The sequence below is a fragment of the Cimex lectularius genome, unplaced genomic scaffold, assembly GCF_000648675.2.
Source record: "Cimex lectularius strain Harlan isolate CLEC.00 unplaced genomic scaffold, Clec_2.1 scaffold86, whole genome shotgun sequence".
In the NCBI taxonomy this organism is placed as follows: domain Eukaryota; kingdom Metazoa; phylum Arthropoda; class Insecta; order Hemiptera; family Cimicidae; genus Cimex; species Cimex lectularius.
In genome coordinates this window covers 1,015,612-1,036,201 of record NW_019392763.1, presented here as the reverse complement: position 1 = coordinate 1,036,201, position 20,590 = coordinate 1,015,612, and the positions used below count along the sequence as shown (strand labels likewise).

At 34.8% G+C, this 20,590-nt stretch overlaps 3 protein-coding genes across 4 annotated transcripts in view; 1 reads left to right on the top strand and 2 right to left on the bottom strand.

The window, feature by feature from the left end:
* LOC106663976 (GTP-binding protein SAR1) overlaps positions 1–3,097 on the bottom strand; it is a 45,915-nt gene extending 42,818 nt beyond the window's left edge. Inside the window, exon 1 of the mRNA XM_024227436.1 lies at positions 3,033–3,097. The gene's annotated coding sequence lies outside the window, so the exon portion shown is untranslated. The remainder of the gene's footprint in view (positions 1–3,032) is intronic.
* LOC106663974 (probable U3 small nucleolar RNA-associated protein 11) lies at positions 2,717–4,270 on the top strand. The gene is made up of 2 exons (XM_014389263.2): positions 2,717–2,919; positions 3,392–4,270. The coding sequence occupies exon 2, from the start codon at positions 3,393–3,395 to the stop codon at positions 4,125–4,127; it is 735 nt and encodes a 244-aa protein (XP_014244749.1). The 5' UTR covers positions 2,717–2,919; position 3,392; the 3' UTR covers positions 4,128–4,270.
* Positions 4,271–4,326: 56 nt separating this feature from the next.
* Positions 4,327–19,644, bottom strand: LOC106663972 (DDB1- and CUL4-associated factor 6-like). Of its 2 annotated transcripts, none has more exons than XM_024227435.1 (17): positions 19,372–19,644; positions 12,302–12,456; positions 12,122–12,239; positions 11,881–12,059; positions 11,682–11,814; positions 11,483–11,628; positions 11,244–11,424; positions 11,011–11,184; positions 10,683–10,945; positions 10,508–10,629; positions 10,301–10,437; positions 10,169–10,243; positions 10,027–10,102; positions 9,814–9,951; positions 4,961–5,225; positions 4,799–4,904; positions 4,327–4,738 (listed from the first exon to the last, which is right to left on the bottom strand). In XM_024227435.1, exons 1-17 carry the CDS (start codon positions 19,466–19,468, stop codon positions 4,689–4,691), a joined length of 2,415 nt encoding a protein of 804 aa, XP_024083203.1. In that variant the 5' UTR covers positions 19,469–19,644; the 3' UTR covers positions 4,327–4,688. The 2 variants fall into 2 exon arrangements, with proteins under 2 accessions (XP_024083203.1, XP_014244743.1); XM_014389257.2 differs by having other exon boundaries at positions 4,961–5,213.
* Between the last annotated feature and the right edge of the window lie 946 nt (positions 19,645–20,590).

Genomic DNA, 20,590 nt, shown 5'->3' with positions numbered 1-20,590 from the left:
GAAAACGACAAATTTGCCCTTGTGTGGGTACCAGGGCAGAAGGCAAACGAGGAGGCCGATAAATTGATCTGAACCCTTTAGTGACATACACCCATCAGATAATCAATTAACAATAAATTCTTTACTCAATGGGACTGTATATATGACAGAGGAATGCGAAAAAATTCACCAAAGGACCATCACAGAAACTAACAGCGGAACTACAAAATATAAGACGTGTTAGGACTAGAATAATAGTTTGGACTGCTAACTGCACCTTGCAGACTGAAAACAAATGAATCAACACTGAGTAGTAGAACCAAGCCTGTGCAGAAAGGTGAAGAAAAGACACCGAAACTCTTTTGGTGAAGGCTTTATGTAGGCTAAGTTTCCTACTCCTAAGAAAACAAAATGCCCAAGCCTGAAGGATACACACAGGGATCTTTGAAAAAGCTTTGAGATTTGTTAAAATGCCTTCTGCTTAATGAAGCGCTCTAGACAACAATGGAAATGTACAATAGCCCAATATTGGTCACAGAAAGGAGATCATAAAAAGGTCGATCCTTACTCTCTAAGCTAACATATCCTGTAAATATTACAATTACTTTTTAGTTCCTTTCTGTTACAATGGAATTTATCTTTCTCCCATTGGGTTGGTTTTGCTAGTCTTTTTCCTTGTCACATGCCTGGCTTATGTGGCTTATTTTTTTGTGTTTTTTAGTTACCAAAGATTCTAGTTCTCTTTTAATGTGGCTGCAATTTATTCCACAATATAGATTTGGGCCTATGAGTTGTTTCCAGACTCCTTTTTTAGCAATTTTTTAAGGATATTCAGTCAGTAACAGACTAGTTTTGAATTGATCCCCCAAACCTTGGAGAGCCTTTAAAGCTGTCTGACTTTCTGAAAGAATGATTACTGTCACACCTTTGAAATATTTTTTTATATATTTTTTTCTTTCATGTGTACAAGTTTGTATGGGGATCAGTTCAACTTAAAAAAAATATGGTGGTGGTAAGGCCGAGGGTAATATGAAGCTCCAAGTTAGGCCCCTTTATGCTTTAGTTTAGATTGTAAGTATGGAAAAGAAATTGGAAATGATTTTTTTTTTCTTTTTTTTTCTTCATATAGTTTCAAGCATTGAACACAACCACTGTCTACAGTGCCTACAAAGGATTCAATGTAGTTCAAGTAGGTCTTATAACAAGTTTTTAAGAGAAACTTGCATTGAGCCCTCAGTCTAGAGAATCAAATTTAATTTTCAATCTTTAACAAAAACCAAAAATTGATTATACTTTCTTTCCTTTTTATAGAGTTGTTTATAAAATCCCCAAAGGCATGAAGAGGGGAGCCAGGAAGATGCATGAAGCAAGGAAATGCATTGCAGATAAATAAAAAAAATAAAAAAAAGGTAGTTGAGTTCATCATTATCCTCGCCACTTCCAAACAATTATTGATCATTTTGTAACACTTGTTAGGGAAATTTGATTTGTCTTTTTTTAGATGGAGTCTGTACTGCTATAAGAGAATACACACCAATATAAAATTTATAGAAAGTTATGTCAATATAACTAATGTTTATTATAGGATAGATATAGGATATTATANTAAGAGAGTAATTTATTTTATATTGCAACTCTGCTACAGATTAGTAACCAAGCAAGAATTTTTTGTTGTCATATTTGAAGTGTACTGCTTTAAGAGAATATACAACAATATAAAATTTATAGAAAGTCATGTCAATATAACTAATTAATTGAAAAGAATTTATTTGGTCAAACAGACCACGAAACCTAATAAAATATAACTAATGTTTATTAAATGAATTTTATTTAAAATATTGAACTAATTTTGAGACTACTGCATTTCCTCCTAAGTAACAACTTATAGTGTTCTTTCTTCTTCTTGAATAATATCTAATATTAGTTAATAGTTCCTTAATGTTTGTTTTAATGTTCCTATAGGGGCGTCAGTGGCCTCTACATAGACACAGCACTTATCACTGTAAGGTAAAGGTCCCGGGTTCGAATCCGGCGGCCCTGCATTCGAACCCGACATACTGACAAACTTTTTTTTTCAAAAACACCGGCATCTCGAGAGTTGATATGACCTCACGTTGTGAATCCTCATAAAAAAATATATACATAAAATAAAATGTTCCCAAATATATTTTAAATAAAAACAACTGGTTGTAAAAGTTCCATATAAGAGAATAATTTATTTTATATTGCAACTCCTGTTCCTGTAGGGGCATCAGTGGCCGCTACACTGAAACAGTGATTATCACTGTAAGGTAAAGGTACTGGGTTCGAAACCAGCGGACCTGCATTCGAAACCGACATACTGACATTTTTTTTTTAAACACCAGCATCTCAAGGGTTGATATGACCTTTGCTGTAGTGAACCCTCATACAAAAAATATATATTAAATAAAATTATTAAAAAAATAGTCCCAAATATATTCAATATTTTAAATAAAAACAACTGGTTATAAAAGTTCCATATAAGAGAGTAATTAATTTTATATTGCAATTCTGCTACAAATTAGTGTATCCAAGCAAGAAATATTTTCTTTGTAATATTTGTTTTATTTTTTAAATACCCACATTAATAAACATTATTAATGGGTCTAATTATTATTAAGATATTTCAGGCCCACACATTAAAATGGGGAATAATTAAGTAAACAAATTATTTGAAATTGGTTTTTTGAAACTTCAGGACTTCAGTGCGGTCCTAGCGCTAGAGGGCTGAAGTACCGTAGTGACGAACCGTAAGGTTCATCACTGATCACTGGGTTTAAGGTTACCACGTGGTTATGTACATTCTCCCGAGTATATTGAGTATCGACCGATTATTTGTTTTTTTAATCTTATGAAAGTTGCTAATGATCTTGTTTGACCATAAAGACGCTTTAGACCTATTTCAAAACAACCACCAAAGTAAGTACATATACATAAGTAATTATCAGTTAATTGTAAAGAATTAAATTGTGAAATTTTAACGGTCCTATATGAGAAATCATCTTAAATATTTGATATAAAACAAAACTTACTTTTTTATTTACAAAAAGATGAACTGCGCACGGTTATTCATATACAAGTACATAAGAAAGTGTTAAAAGGTGATCACAAACGGTCGTCATCGTCAGAACTAAAAAAAAACTGCCAGTAACCTTCTTTTACCGCTCGTTTTCCAGTCTTGCCAAACGGGCCTACAAGATCTTGGATGAAATACAATAACTGTTTAAAATGTTAAATTGTTCAGACTAAATTTATGTTTGTTTGACTTTTAGTAGCAATTCCAACATGTTCTGTTCAATGTTGAATCTATGTAATTTGTCTTATGATCTTTTTATGTATAGTTGTCTCTACAGGTTGAGTAACATTGCGCTAAAATTTAATTAATTTTTAGGATGTCTTCTTGGAAGAAAGCTTCAAAAGCGAATCAAAAGATTCATAGAGAGCGTCACCAGCCTGAGAGTCGGGCCCATTTAGGATTGCTCGAAAAGAAAAAAGATTATATAAGACGAGCCAAGGACTTTCATCAAAAAGAAAAAGTCCTCAAAAAATTGAAAAGACACGCTTTGGACAGGAATCCTGATGAATTTTACTACCATATGATCAACTCGAAGCTAAAAGATGGAAAGCACGTGGAGAAGAAAGCGCCCGAGAGCGAGGATACCAAACAGCAGATGTTACTCATGGAAAACAAGAGTATCAACTATGTCAATATGAAGAGGACGATAGAACGGAAGAAAATTGACAGATTACAAGCCGGTTTGCACCTGGTCGACATCGCGAGCAACATGTCCTCTAGGCGACACGTGAAGTTTGACGCTGATGGTAACGAACTGCCCGTCGATGAAAGTCACGAATCGTCCTCTGAGCGCCAACGAGAACAAATCGCAAAAATGCCACTGCATAAAATAGATGAAAAAGCAATTGAAAGGTTGCACAAATTGAAAATGATAGAGTACAATAAGCTCGCGAGGCGAATCGACAGGCATAAGCAACTGTCGATAATTCAAGAAAAGATGGAGGTTCAGAGAGCTTTGAAGAAGCCGAGCTATGAAAAGCCAAAACTAGTAAAACAAGGAACTAAAGATGAAGCACCGATTTACAAATGGAAATATGAAAGAAAAAGATAAAACACAATCAATTATTGATATTTTTGTTTTTATGTCCTGTAAATAAATTATATTTAACGCTTCCAAACGTATCAAACTTTTACATTAAATCTACCTATTCATCATTTTTATCCAGTAACATGTTGAGCTTACAAGAAGCATTTTGACGCTCCACAATGGTGAGCGATACAGTGAGAATTATAAAACAAAAATAATGAGCTTTTAAAAAAGGGGATTTATTATATACAATATTGTATCATATTTGTACAAGATTTTTGTGTTTTTACTTAATTTTGTTTGTGTCAATATTATATCTACAAGAAATTCCATAATAGCAATTGTTCAATAAATAAAATTTTTCTTTTTTACATACAAAAATATCGCAGGAAAGGTAGCTTTTTTTGGCATTATACTTTACTCCGGTTCCCTATTTATTTAGCATTGAGATATAAAACAGGAGAAAATTATATTCCAAAAAGTAATACAAAGCAAGAGTCCTCTCCTATGATACTTTAAACAACCCGACCATTATTGGAAAAAAAAGTTATTCTTGTTTGCTTTTTTGTTTTGTAATGATATGAATTAATCACTATTGGCGGTTGGCTCATGTCTCTGATGCCGCGCTCTACCACCTGAAACAAATATTTATAATGTAATTTTTGCCTGAATTTGTGAAAATAGTGCAGACAAACCTCTCCTTAGCTGATTAAGGCAGGCCAGCATTCGAATCATAAAAGATGCCGGCACAGTTATAGTGTCCTTGGTTTCTTCGAGCATTATAGCGTTTCGCTTCATCAACTGATAAAAAGAAAAATAGTAGAAATCTCAGGGGGGAAAAGTTAATATCGACAAACCTCTTCAGCCATGTTTGAGTCAAAAGAAGGCGCCTCTTTTACTGGAGCCCAAAGTTTCACATCATAATCAATGCCAGAAGTGGCCAACATCGGCAAGTATGGATGGGGCTGGACACAATTGACAACGTGCTGATCTGCTTCGAGTAGCATTTTGAGCTTGGCCGTATCTTTCTCCCACATAAATACATGGCCACAGTCCGAGCCGGATATGACGTAATTGTCGCCCCAAAAAGTAGCTTCTTTGATCATAGTCCTGCAAAAGAACCTGGGGGTAGGGTTCATGCTTTTAGTAACTGGCCATTTTCTTGCGCTTCAATTCTGCACTGCATACAAAACCAACAAAATAAATGTAAATCTTTTTTAAGGTCAGTATGCAGTTACAGTAGTGAAACTATGGAACTCTCAAACCAGTAATTAAAACTTGCAGTTCTGTGTCATAAATAAAAACTGCCATCGCCAATAAACGTTCACTGTTGCCAAGCCAAATCCTGGGTGAAAAACCTCTCACAAAACACTCTTGTTAAAAATAATATATACATAATAATACATAAAATAATGAAATTGTGATTATTTGTAAAAAATTATTGAAATATCTGTATAATGGAATAATGAATGTAATTTGTTTTCGACTAAAAATTACCTTTTTGTTAAATAAAGTCATACACCCAATAGTTTCATACATTTATAATCTCCAGATTTATAGTCGCCCATGACCTATTAAATTTTTTTCTCCCACTTCCTTTCCCTAATTTCTCAATTTCTTTAAATTTTCATTGACTACAGCGATAATTACATTTATTGTAAAAATAAAAATTATACGTAGTATCATATTCGTTGAATTTTCACAAATTTTTAGGTCATGTGCACGCAGATCTAATTAAGTTTTTATTTTTTTTATTTACAATTGTTTGTTAGCAAATTTCTATTAATTATTACAATAATTATTCAACTTTATGTGGCAGCTGAAAATTTTAAAATGTGGCAAACACTAATGTCAGTAAAGGAACTTTATAAAATATTGATGAACGAATGATGAAAGCTCAAGGACCACATGGGATGAAGAAATATATAAAAAATTAAACTATAAAGTTTTCTAGGGATTTTGAGGGTTTCAAACTGTGGAGTCAGTAAGATGCTGATAATGTCTACCGACAACGCAGACTCATACCCACTATCAACTTTCATATCTACCTTTACAAATTCCATCTTTTTCAAGATAAAAAGGAAAACAATGAATATGGACTATAAGGAGATATTGCCGTACTAGGCGGTAAGCAAGTGAGGCACCTTTTGGAAAAAAATTAAGTTCAGAACTCGGCAGTTGAATTGAACCGAGGTGAAAAGTTTTCACGACCTACAAGATGCTGACCTGGAGAGGGCACTGGGTTCGAGATTCAAAAAAAGAAAGTGAGAGATAAGTCCGTGAGATGCGATCACAGGTAGATGAAGAAAATGGAAAAAACATAGTTTGTGTGCCCTGTAGTGTATGATCTACGGGTGCAAAAGGTTACTCCTGAAGAGTTGCTGATCACAGTGAACATGGTACAGCCTAAAATGGAACTAGTGGAAAAGAGATCTCGTCGGTTCATTTTTTCTTTATTTCTTTATCATAGACCTGATAATTCGGAACTTTAGTGATTAAGTGTATGTTTTCGTTGTATTATTATTTGAATTAAAAAAAAAAAAAATGTAAAATTAGCACTAAAAAGAAAAGGTGTTACTTTGTTTTAAATCACAGTTTAAACCCTAAATATAGAAGATTATTTGTGTTAATGAAAATTAATTTCTGTAGAAGCAGGAAGCGCTTTATTATGTTAATTTCGTAGTGTAACCTTGGGTGGAAGCGCGACTATATCTGAAAGAAGCCAGCTGAGGTTTGAACACGGGAACCATATCTGTGCTTCCAGTTCTTTCCTTTCCCCCCCTTTTTTTTTGGGGGGGGGCTTTGGGTGTTGACTCCTTCCCTACAATACCATGAATTTGGTACCCAACTGGGGCATTCCTTAACTAGAGATAGATGCCAGAATAAACCATCATGGGAAGGTTGGAAAAGGAAGGAAGACCGATGTGGATATGACAGTATCTATCACCAGTAGTTAAAAACCTTAAAAGGGGGCGTCGGTGGCCGCAACGGTTTAGGCGTTGACACTGTAAGGTAAAGGTCCCGGGTTCGAATGCAGGGCTGCTGGATTCGAACCCAACATATTTACAAATGGTTTTTTTTCCAAAAACACCGTCACCCCGAGGGTTGACGTAACCTCTGCTGTTGCGAACCCTCGTAAAAAAAAAAATCTTAGAGCTACGGTAGGCAGACTTCAGCTGGTATTGGCGTTCTCCATTTAGTTTTTATTTTATTGTTTAGTGGTTCAATTTTGCACAATATGTAGTCAAAATCAATTGGTGATTTGCAACTTCTCTACAGTACTCATAGAGCATTTCTATAATCATGTTTTCCATACTTGGTTCTTGCGATAACATGCTATCATCCACTATGGTCTTCGGCAATGTCTTTTTTTTTTTTTTTTTTTACTTTTTCTCCAATTAGTTGTAAATAGCTATCCACTTTTAACAAATGCACACCGGTTGCTGTTAAAACTTCCACGTTGTCCATTCGCCTTGCCTCGGTGAACTGAACAGTCAGTGAGTGTGTAAATGGCCATGTGTGTTGTGGGGAATGAACGTTCTAATACCTCTCGCGAAGGTAGCGAGTGATGAGGCGAGCCACGAGCATGAATGAACAAATGCCATGTGAGTTGTGTTTGGTATGAGAATTCTCGAAAACCATTACTGTTTGCAAGTATCATCTATCTGTGCAATCCTGTTTTTTTTTTCTTTTTTCTCTCTGCTTGTCAAATTATTATTTTCATGAGGGTCGCAACAGCAGAGATTCTATCAACCCTCGGAGTGTCGGTGTTTTTTGGGGAAAAAAGCCCATTTGCAAGTATGTTGGATGTACTGCTAACTGGGCAATGGAAGCGTATATAAAGACTCGGAGTGGCAGAAACAAGCTTGTGCAAATATTGCCAAGAAGGAGAAAAAACAGTGAAACCCGTCCTTTCTTGGTGCGGAGGCCTATGGAGGCTGAGATTCCTGATCCTGGGAGAGGAAAACCAGACTTGAAGGATACACACGGGAGCCCTCGAAAAAGCTTTGAGGTCTGGTAAAAAAAAATGTCTTAAGCTTAATGAGGAGCTCTAGATAAGAAAAAAAATGGAGATACCAATAGACCAATACTGGTCGCAGTGCACGGATCGTAAAGAGGCTGGCTCCTATATAATCTAATCTAAGTATGTTGGTTTTGAATGCTAGATTTTAACCCGGGATCTTTACCTTACAGGAATGAACACTGTGTCAACACCTTAAGCTATCTCGTCACTGACGTCCCTCAAAAAATCTATAAGTGCCAAGTTATTATATATGTGTAGAGATTAGTGACCGTTAATCGATATTTGAATAGTTATAATATATGCTTTTCTTGGTAAAATAAATGGAATGCTTGGGAAAATAAAATTGTCCGGTTGGATATTAGAAGTGCCTGTTTGAGGAAGTTCGACTATACATAAACAAAAATGAAAGAAATGTCAAATTTTGCTATCCAAATGTTTATTTATGGAAATGAAAGTGTGGTTTGTATGTAGATTCACTTTTGTAAAAAGTTCAGCCGATAGATTGGAATCACCTTTTATAAAAGTGAAAAATAAATGTTAATTTACCTTTACCGACATTATGGTTCAGAAATGACCCAAGCTTTTTCTTAGATGCTGCTTATAAAAATTGTTGACAGGGAATAAAATCTGTTCACTAGGACCCAAGAAAACATTAAAAAAATTGCTCAGTGGAAATGTTACAGTTGAGAGGGTTCAAACAATAAAAAAAAAACTAACTTTATACAAATCAATGCTGACTTAAAATTATGTAATATTTCAATTAATTATTCTTTATATCTTAAGTTTTGGATGAGATGAAAAAGTTAGTGCCATGAGAGAAAAGCAAAAGGTTGTAGGTTGAGATGAGGAGTTGTGTCTGTGGAGCGAAGTCATGATGGCTCATGGTTAGAGCAGCGGTGTATTTAGCCAAAGATTGTGGGTTCGAATCCTGCTCATCACACTAACTTTTTCATCTCGACCAAAACCATACATTAAAAGAAGAATTAATTTAAATAATTAATGTGGTCAATTATGACCGCTAAACATAAATAGATCCTTTTTTAAAAAAAAAGATAGTTCTTACTCACATTCGTCAGAAAACAACGATCCAGATTTCGAGCCCTTAGCTCATCATCAGGTTGAAGGATTTCTACAACCACATCTCTCGACATGAATTGAAATAGTGAACCTGCCAATACCCCGTCAACGTTCCAATGAAAAGCTCATTGTTGGAAAATAACTTAATGTGAGTAAGAACTATCTTTTTAAAAAAAGGATTGAACACTGCACTCACTCCATCATTCACCATTTCTATACATAGATTATGTAATATGTCTCAATAACACATGTAACACAATGTAAAAACATGCTTATTTACAAAATACATTGTTATGTATTCTACATATAAAATTAATTTATTGACTAAATGGAAGAAAATTTGCTCTCACCAGCTCATTTAAATCTTGTAAAAGCTGCAGTGAGGTTTTTGTACCTTAATGTATTTGAGGTAAACATAAATATTGAAGTTAAGATCAGGTAAAAACTCCCATCAGTGATGAAATGACTTATAAAAATTTGAATGTAAATTTAACGACATTTCTATTCGCTACTGGTTCTAAAATCACTGGAGTCCTTTTAACTAATTGACTTCTAATTAACTTCATGCTTTTCAAAATTATACTTTTATAAAATATTTTAATGCCATACCTTGCATTTCTATGACCTATATACTTTTGTTTAAAGAAAGACCGTCTTGTTTTGACCGAATCGTCATTAGAACCCATTTCTCCTCTCGCGTTTTTGATCGCTTCATCCATGTGTTTTTCAATAGGATGGACCAGACGGCTGGGGGAAAAATTGGATGTTAATATATTTCTATTGTTATGAAAAAAGAAAAAAGAAAAAAAAGAAATGCATTACCATTCGGTTCGCATTACTGGGGTGAGATCGTCGTCCGAATCGTCTTCTGTTATATCATCAACTTCAGAAGATCGAGCTGTAACGTGAAGATTTGAATTTCCTTGATTACTTTATTAAATGAAGATGAAATGGTTCTACTTACTTTCCATTGCTTCAGGGGAAGCAACCGGCTCGTGGGGGCAATGGCATTCGTGAGAATCATTGTTTTGAGAAGTATCTAAAAGATTCCATGTGATTATTTTTAAAATAAAACTTTTTTTGGTAAGGGTTATACCTTGTAACAATGTATCTTGACTAGAAGAATCACTCGCAGAATTTCCTGGGACTTCATCTCGGACAAAAACCGATATACATGATGCAGTAGAACCGACATCTGAATAAGTTAAATTCAACATTGGTTCCTTTCCATGCCTAAAACAAAAACAAATTAAAATACAAGTATAAACAAAATGGTCCAAAGAGTGAAATAATAAACACATACTTTTCAACAAACCCATGACACATTGATGATAATTCATTGAGATCAGACGAAGGGGCGCCGGTTGAGGTAGAAGGATGTGGAGAATCTTCTTGCATCTTCGTCTCGTCAGTTTGCTCAAGGGGCTAATGATAAGAAAACATGACAATAATGCCAAAATTTGAAGAAAATCGAGTACCTCTTCGTGTAATGGTGTTTCCAGAGAGGGGGGCTCTTCAGTAGGTGGCTTAACAAATGAAGAGTAGGTAGAACTAAAAGATGGAAGAGGTAGATCTAACGGATCGTTTTCTTTTTGAGCACTTGTACTTGGCCCATTAATTGAATCGACATCAAGTGAATTACTGCTACAGGGGTTGTCTTGATTACGAGACAATTCTGATGGAAGAGATGGCTGGACATCTTCCACTGGAGGGGCGGACGGAACATTTTCTGGATTTTCACCTGAAAAATATACTTTCAAAATTATATATAAACGCTATATTAATTTCTGGTATAATAGTTTATACCTTGTGATGGCTCACTTTGTGATGAAGAATGATGATCTACCGTTTCTGGTAGCGAATCTTCCCCTCCATGACTCAATGCTGCTCTAGTAGCTGGGTCATTTAACATTCTTGACAAGACATCTGTCATCCTCTGCATCAGAGTTCCATGGAGAGTTGGCCTGGCTTGGGCTCCGCCTAAATTATTAATTTTTTAAAATTCGTTTTATAAATATTTGTGTAATTATTTGGTATACCTGTTAAACATTCATTTTGGGGTCGAGCATCTGGTCCAGTGTCTGACCAGTCACCTCTTAATCTCAATCGTCTGACCGTTACGACTCGTGAGGAGTTTGTATCTGATGAACCGTTCTCTGGACAAGTTTCTGACATATCTTCTAACGATTCTTCTGGACTGAGTGTGGTAACTTTGCTATTCTGAAATACAATAAACTTATTCAGTTTATTCTTCCAGGACGGAATAATTGATACTTACATTAATACCAAAAAGATACAGATGCTCTGATGAATAACTAACTAAAATATCAGAACCATTCGGCGAGAAACTTAAAGAAGTTATGCGGTAGGATCGTCCTTCCATACCCGGTGCAATATATGACACAAAAGGTGTCGCAGAATATCCTATTAAAAAGTTCGATTACACTCAGTTCATACACTTTAAGAATATTAATTACCTGAGTACATAGCAAGCATCCTTCTATCATAAATTCTTACTGAACTATCTGAACAACCGATCGCAAGCTGATAAGGATTTATACTATTTACAACGACGGCTGTAACAGCTCTTTGGCAAGAAATTATCACATCCTTCAAAAAAACCAATAATAATTAGAATTTAAAAATTTTGAAATGTAAAATATAAAAATTTCTTACATCAGTACACCTTGTTTTATTACATTTCTCTTTAGTTCTAAGATCAAAACAACGGACAGTGCAGTCTTCGCCACAGCTAAGAAACGAATTGGGGTCATCGGGTATTGTAGCTATTTCATAAGTGGTGCCGATGTGACAGTTAAATATATTATTATGTGTTTCCTCAATCCGACTCAAATCTATATTAAAATAAAAATAATTAGAATAAAATTGAAAACTCAGACAAGTTTTTTCCCCCTACCTGAATACAGAATCATGCCATCTCCAGAACATGAAACAATCCCAGTATCACAAGTGAAAGGTAAAAATTTTGCACTAAATATGTTAGCCCTGTGACTACTCTTGTAGTTGCTAACAATCTGAAAAAGCATAAAAAATCAAAACCATCATAAAGTTAAATCTACAAATTGATTTGGCATACTTCGTAATTGTAGGGGTTTGTTACAATGAGATGCTGATCATCAGACCCCGATAATAATTTGTCCCCTTTATCGTTCCAGCATATACAGTTGACACAACCAGCATGTATCGGCAGTGATTTCAGAAACCCGAGCCTTTGAACCCAATCTTGACTTCCTGGCAACCAAATTTACAACATAAACATATATATATTTTTTTTGGGGGGGGGGACATCACAGGTCAATCCGTCCCCGGGGTGGCAGTATTTTTGAAAAAAAAAAAACCCTGTATTCGAACCAAGGATTTTTACCTTACAATGATAAACGTCTTAACCAGTGCGGCCACCGACCCTAACAAATATTATTGTTTTTCTGGTTTGATAACATTGTCTAAAAATTTGCAATTTGATTACTTTTCTGAAATAATAAACATTCAATTTATTTTGTTCGTATTTGTTTAAAAAATGTTATATTGCAGTCATTATTACTTTTCTAATTGTAGCTTTTTCTCTCATAATTTCTATGTGAGAAAAATACTGTTCAAATTTTAAATTACATAATGGTCAACAACGTTATCAATTTTATTGATTAGGGGTAAATACAATTATTTTTTCGTTACAAAATAACAAAATTACCTCTTAAATTATATGAATGAAAAATTTGAATTGAATCTCGATTTATAGCTTTAAAAGAAGAAATGCAAAATGCTTTAGTCAATCTTGGCACAAAGGCAATGTTGTTGAACTGCGAAGAAGCTATTTTAGATAACAATAATTATTTTCAACGTTCAACCTTTACATTACAGGAAAACTGTGACCAAGCTTAATAAAATTAATTATTTAATGCACTTCTTCTAGCAACAGCAAAATAACAATATTAAAAAATTACATGCGCACAGATTGAAAATAAAGATCGTAAGGGGCGAGTAATAATAAATCATTTGTATATTTCATTTAAGTTTAGTCAAAGAAAGTACTAGTAGTCATTATAAAAATAGAAAAATCTTTGAAAATTTTAAAAACAAAAATGGCATATCAAATCTTCAAGGCTGATCTTGACACAGTGAAAAATGAGTATATACATATTTTCCGTATAATTTTCTTTATCAATATTTCAAAGAATTTAGATTAAATATTTGAAAGAAAATGAATATTTGAAATAAATATGAAAATAATATAAATTGATTATTATACGAATATAGGTAAAATCTAAGAGTATACTTAATTGCATGACAATAAATTTAATGTAATTAGCCACTTTGTTCTGTTTTAGGATTTTAAGCTAAATAACATAAGCCTCGATGCCCTCTTCATTAGTATTTTATTCAAGAGGGGTTTTTCCCTCTTGAAATTAATAAATTCATTACTGTTGTCATAAAGAACTATTTTTAATTAATTGAAGTATAAACAAAATCAATTATTAAACCTCCATCAATCGTGACAAAGTATTTTTTATTCTTTATTATTACTATAATAATGTGAGATAAGTATCAAACTTCATCATTCTTGCTGTAAATAAGCGCTTAATTATGGTGATGTTATTGTAGAAAAATGCAATCAGTTATTGTAGGTAAAATTTACTAAATATGTTAGCCCTAGAAATTATAAATGATGTGGCGAGTGTGGAGTTCAATCCTTTTTAAAAAAGATGGTTCCTACTCACATTAAGTTGTCTCGCAACAATCCGGATTTCGAGCCCTTTAGCTCATCGTCAGGTTGAAGGGTTTCTACAAACGTTTTAAAAGTTTTAAGTTTTAAAAAGGATATGTTAGCCCTGTCCTGGGGTTCTCGCGTTTTGGAAATGTTCTAATTTCGGACTATTTAGATTTGTACCCAGGACCCTTACTTGATGAGTCACAATGCGCTAACTGTTGTGGCCATTGACATCCAAAACTGTATTTGTTTTAACAATACATTCAAACTATTGACTACAAAGTGAATTTTATAAACATAAATTTGTTTTAAATTACTACAATAGATACTAAGATAAAGGTGTTGATACACAAAATGTTAACTTTGCCAAATGATCACTTTCCAAGATGATACAAATGCCTGTTAATAATCGAAATGATACTTATAACTTTTTCTTACTACCTGAAATTACAAAATAAATAATAATTTAATCCTCAACTGGTATTTTTTTTTAAATTAGATTTTATGATAAAAACAATTTTTCATTGCTGGTTTTGTAGTGTACCTGTTGGTTACTCAGGTTGTGTGGAAAGTGCTGAGAAATTCTGATTTTGAACCAATGAAGATTCATTATTTTTTTCGATTTGACCAATTTTTTTCAGACAATCCACTGACCATGGATTAATTACAAATGAAGCTCGGAGGTGATAGTATCATATGTAGAGAGGTTTCTCTAGTTTTTGGATTTACATAGACTCAAATCTGCACATGTACATACAAACATCTGCTGAGTTGTGCCAATTCGCTTCTCGTAGTACACCAGCAATTCTAGCGTTTACAGTAAACCGCTGGCAGACTCAAGAATCACCAAGTGTTGGCAATCTGGGGTCAGACCGCAGTTGGTCTGGGGGGTGGTGCTGTCAACAGCTAAGTAAATTCAACACCCAACACATGCGTTCCAAACGCATTCGTACTTATGTTAATTCTTAAGTAAATTTACTCCTATTTATGTACCATTCATTCAATGAGGGTGGTGGAGTACTCTATATTCCTCCATCACCCTTTACACATAGTATACAGCTAACCTAATGAGAGTTAATGGAGCACGTGGTATTCTACCATCGATCCTCTCATATTGCACATTCATGCTTATACATTCACTCTCATAAAGCTAGGTATACACAACTATTATTACTATAAACTATGGAACAACCCAATTTCCTCCACGAATCGGATCGGGGACCCAAATACTCACTGTCATGCTCAAGCACAATTCTTAAACAGTGGCATTCCTGCGCACTCTCTGTATGTAGCCAAGGAATTGCACCCTTCAAATAGGTTGGACGCATTCAGCAACCTTTCTCTGCATGCTGGATACGTACGTGGACTCTGGCCCAAAAGTACATGTCCGTATGTCGATTTCTCAAGGCCTATTCTTAATCAGATGAGGATGACTATTTTAAGAGTCAGATCCTCCAAGACCCATCCAATGGTGCTCTTGATACGTGAGAGCTTCTCTGTCCACCTGGCCTATGGACACTGCCACCTTCGTTTAATGTTTTTTATTGCATTCTTAGCATCAGAGAGCCAGTAGTTAAGCCCGTAGGTAGGGACTTCCCAGCCTAGGCTGCATCGTCTACTTTTTCATTACCCTCCAGGCCTATGTACCCGGACAACAACTACCGTTTTGCCGAAACGCTCCAGTTTTTTTGTATCTCTCGAACAAAAACACTGAGACGGTCGATTGAAAACCTGTCACGGACAGAAGTAACTGAGTTGAGGGAGTCGGTGCTGACAAGGTAGGCAGAGCCACCTTCATCTTAAATCAACCCAAGCACGTGCCAAATCACATACAGTTTTGCTATGTAAACAAAGTGGATGCACCATCCAGATCACGATACACGGCACACACTACACCTACGTCAGTCTAAGATGCAAAGTAGTGACTTGGCTAAAATGACAAGATCTTCCTAGACGAGTACAGCCGGGAGGACCCAGGGCAATTGGCCGGTTGCCCAGCCATTCCAAGTATCATCTCTGCCCTCCCTTCAGCTTCGCCATAGTGTATTCCTAGAAGTTGCGTCCAGGTCTGAAGTCACTCGTATATTGTACTGTATTGGTATCTAGGCTTGCACCCAAAAGTGGATGTAACAATTCTTACAGTTTTTCATTCACCAAATAGAGCACCCAGTTCGTGTGGAAACAACGAATATGTATTTGCCATGTGCCGTGTGAGTCCTCACCAATTGTGAATGACAACACAAACTGTCATTGCTGCAGCTCCAGTTACTGCATTGTGTATTGTTTGTCAGAAGATGAAATATTAGATAATTTTCAAGATCAACAGTTGGTACCACAGAAGAGATCTTTATCTAGAGATTATACGAATATAATACTTATGGCACCCGGCAGAGAATAATATGATTTTGTATAAAGTGAAAAGAGCAATGAATTGGCGTACATGTCCTAAGCCAAAAGAGAATCCTTAGCAAAGTACATGGTAGGCATCAACTCTCGTACTTCAACTGGGAAAGTCTGGCAAAGGATGTCTGGTCTAGAAATCTGTCGGTGCCGGTACTGAATTAGTATCAAAGTAGAGATGTATCTCTAGAAATTATACGAATATGATGCTTATAACTTTAAGTAACAAACCTATAACTTGTATAAGTAACAAACCATTCTTGCGATGATTAAGAAGCTTATTTATGCCTATGATTATTGATTTGACAGATAATGTAAATTATTGTATATCACTCATAGCCAACTTTAGTTTCCTTAGACATGAGGATGCTCATAACGATAAATTATTTTATACTAATTTGTGTAAGCACCGTACCTTATAATTATTACTTTGAAAGATAAAAGCTCGTTTAGAAGACGTAGATGTAGATGTAATATTCGGGGTGTAATATACTGCGCCCTTTAAAAGCTATTGTATCCCACGTTCTCTGCCTGAAGCACATCGGTTAGTTCTATTTCATCAAAAAATTCCGGTTTCAGTGAACAGGTGAAGCTCTTCTATGGTCACATTATACATCCCAAAACACTTCCTCCTGCAGGCAAGTGCAGCACTGCAGTTTGTTAGTAGATGTGTTGGTGTCTCCTGTGTCTCCTCTGCCTCTTTGCAGAATCTTCATGTGCCATCTTGGATTATTCCAATCTTCTTTATGTGTCCATTTAGCTTGCAGTGTCCTGTTAAGAATCCTATTAGGATTCGCAGTTTGTTCTTGCTTCCCTTAACATTCTGTAATTACTTTTCTTACGAAATTTGTTAAGAGATTCTTGGATTGCCTGTTTCCAATGAGTGAATTCCTTTGTTCCTTCATTTTCTTTTTGTCCTTCCATCTGAGATACTTATTAATAGTGTAGGTTCATATGCCTCAGAAGGGTTCAGGTCCTGACAGCGGTGTAGCAGCTCCTCGCCTTGCAAGGGCGTCCGCTTTCTCGTTGCCTTCTACTGCCATGTGTCCTGGGACCCAGCAGAGGCTGACTTTGTTCTGCGTACCTGATTTTGCAGTTCAGCACCACGTTTAGAAGATGAACTACTAGTAATTGTCAAAATCAACAGTCAGTAATTTAGTAGAGATGTTCTTCTAGAGATTATATGCATACGATGCTTATAATTTTGAGATGTTTCTTTCCAGTGATTTGTGTAAGTAATAAACCATACTTGCGATGATTATGAAGCTTATTTAAGTCTATGATTATTGCTTTACAGATAATGTTTTAAGTTATCGTTTAATGAAGGAAATATCTGGTAAATTATTGTATATCACTTATAGCCATCCTTAAAGTTTCCTTAGACATGAGGATGCTCATACGATAAACTATTTTCAACTGATTTGTGTAAGAACCTTATAATTATTATTTTGAAGGATAAAACCCTGTTTAAAAGATAAAATACTAAATAATTGTCAAGATCAACAAATAGCATCATCATAGAGATGTTCCTCTAGAGATTATATGAATATGATGTTTATTTATTTATATGAATATGATGCTTATAACTTTTTAACTTATTTAAGTTTATGATTATTGATTTTACAGATAATGTTTAAAAAAGGAAATATCTGGTAAATTATTGTAAATCACTTTTAGCCATCCTTAAAGTTTCTTTAGACATGAGGATGTTTATAACAATAAACAATTTTCAATTGATTTTGGTAAGCACCATACCTTATAATCATTACTTTGGAAGGATAAAAGCCTGTTTAGATAATTGTCAAGATCAACAGTTAGTATCTTAGTGGAGATGTTTCTCTAGAGATTATATGATTATGATGCTTATACTTTATAACTTTTTAACTTATTTGCGTTTATGATTATTGATTTTACAGATAATGTTTTAAGATAATGTTTAACGAAGGAAATATCTGGTAAATTATTGTATATCACTTGTAGCCATCTTTAAATTCTCCTTAGACATGAGGATGCTTATAACAATAAACTGTTTTCAACTAATTTGTGTAAGCACCGTACCTTATAATTATTATTTTGAAGGATAAAACCCTGTTTAGAAGATGAAGTACTAAATAATTGTCAAGATCAACAAACAGCATCATCGCTAAATCATTTTCATAATTTTCAATTGATTTGTGTAAGCACCGTACCTTATAATTATTATTTTGAAGGATAAAACCCTGTTTAGAAGATGAAATACTAAATAATTGTCAAGATCAACAAATAGCACCATCGCTAAATCATTTTCATCATTTTCAATTGATTTTGATAAGCATCGTACCTTATAATCATTACTTTTGAAGGATAAAAGCCTGTGTAGAAGATGAAATACTAAATAATTGTCAAAATCAACAGTTAGTATCTTAGTAGAGAGGTTCCTCTAGAGATTATGTGACTATGATGCTTATAACTTTTAACTTATTTATGTCTATGATTATTGATTTTACAGATAAATGCTTTAAGTTAGTGTTTAACGACGGATATAACTGGTAAATTGTTGCATATCACTTGTAGCCATCTTTAAAGTAATTAAAGTTACCTTAGACATGAGGATGCTTAACTTTAATCTTTTCTTAACTATTTGAAGTTTTTTTTTTTTTTTCAATTTGATTTGGGGTAAAATCTATTAGTCAATATGTGTTTCTAGTGGTTTATTGGTTGGAAAATATTATTGCACCTTCTTTGATTTTATTTGCTGTGTTATAAAAAGAGCAGCACGAGGAGATGCAAAAATAGAATTTTGTAACGCACGTGGCTTTTATTGATTTTTCTCCAAAGTTGTTTATTTATCACCGTTGGTTATGGATGAACCCCGTCTAGGGCAAGAAGAGGTCATTGCATCAGTAATTTGGTTATTTTGAAATATCGTTTCTATTTCTGGGCAGAGTAAATAGAATGAGTGTCAAGGTCTGTCCGACGTCCAGAATTAGCGAGGGGCAAAAAGGCACGAATAGACATTTTAGAGAAAAAAAAGGACAAAGTGAAAAGTCAGGTCAATTTACCTTTGACACTTTTATAAAGCCTGAACCTGGTCGAGTCGTCGTACTGCTGTCTGACGATGTCGCGGAAAACGCTGACTCCTTCTTTCCTTCTTCCCATAATAGCGAGTCGACTGCTTTCTTCTGAGGACGAGAGCCTTGGCTCGTCAAACGAAAACTACTGCGAATGAAACATTAAAATAACGGCGAGGAACTTTCTTCCTTCGACCCTTGCCTGAACCGACTGAGACTGGAACTCATCAGCTGTCGGAGAGACGACTGTTTCACTTTCCTCAGCTGGGCTCAGGCCGACCAGCTCTTGCAACGCAGTTCGACACAAATTTCCCTTTTTTCCCGCAAAAATATCCTCAGTGAAATCCTTCATGATCAGGACTTTCATTTATGGACTGCATGGTTTCATTTGAACCATACAAAAAACTTTTAAATATAAAAAAATCATACCTATCCAAACTCTCTTTGGTGAAGGTCTCATTTTCATCTGTCCAAAAAAATTGGCAATATGTCTCAAACCAAGAGCAGGATTAACTGGGCACTGGTTGAAGTGATCACAGTGGGAAGTTGTTTGTGCAAAAAAAAACTTATTTACTGGTAAATAGCTTTTGAGATTCACTTATTTTTTTAATGGGACAGCATAGGTCATATCAACCCTCAAGGTGCCATTGTTTTTTGAAAAAACACATTTGGATGTAATTCAGGGCTGCTGGGTTCGAACCCAAGACCTTTACCTTATAGTGAGCGCCATGTCAACATCTTAACAATTATGGCCACCGATGCCCAGTTCTTTCTTATTTACACGTAAGCATAAATGTATCCAACTTTCGTACATTTATCAATTTGGATTGGAGAAAAAAAATTCCAGGTCCTACATGGCATTTATTTTGGAATGCCCATCTTCAACAGCCTCTCTTCCATGATGACCCAGTCTGATAATAGCAAATTTTAGATATAGGCATAAACAAATAATCCGTCAGAGTGTACATACCACCTAGTGTATATCTAGTACTATTTTTCAATTAATTAAGGTTTTTAGTTGAGATAAAAAAGTCATTGTCACGAGCGGGATTTGAATCCACGACCTTCGTCTAGATACGCCACTGATCTACCACCTGAGCTATCGTGACTTCAATCCACCCGGACACCAACTTCCCATCTCAACCCCACTTTTTTTTTTAAATTTTCCTCCTTTTTGCCATTTTTCACTAAAAACCTTAATTAATTGAAA

Bases quoted from the DNA above. Each gene is read 5' to 3' on its own strand.
- LOC106663974 (XM_014389263.2), top strand. From the start codon at position 3,393: ATGTCTTCTTGGAAGAAAGCTTCAAAAGCGAATCAAAAGATTCATAGA.
- LOC106663972 (XM_024227435.1), bottom strand. From the start codon at position 19,468: ATGGGAAGAAGGAAAGAAGGAGTCAGCGTTTTCCGCGACATCGTCAGA. The intron at 11,629-11,681 runs GTAATTAATATT...ACTTTTTAATAG, and splicing joins GATGCTTGCTATGTACTCAG to GATATTCTGCGACACCTTTT. The intron at 10,244-10,300 runs GTATAACCCTTA...GGAATCTTTTAG, and splicing joins TCAAGATACATTGTTACAAG to ATACTTCTCAAAACAATGAT.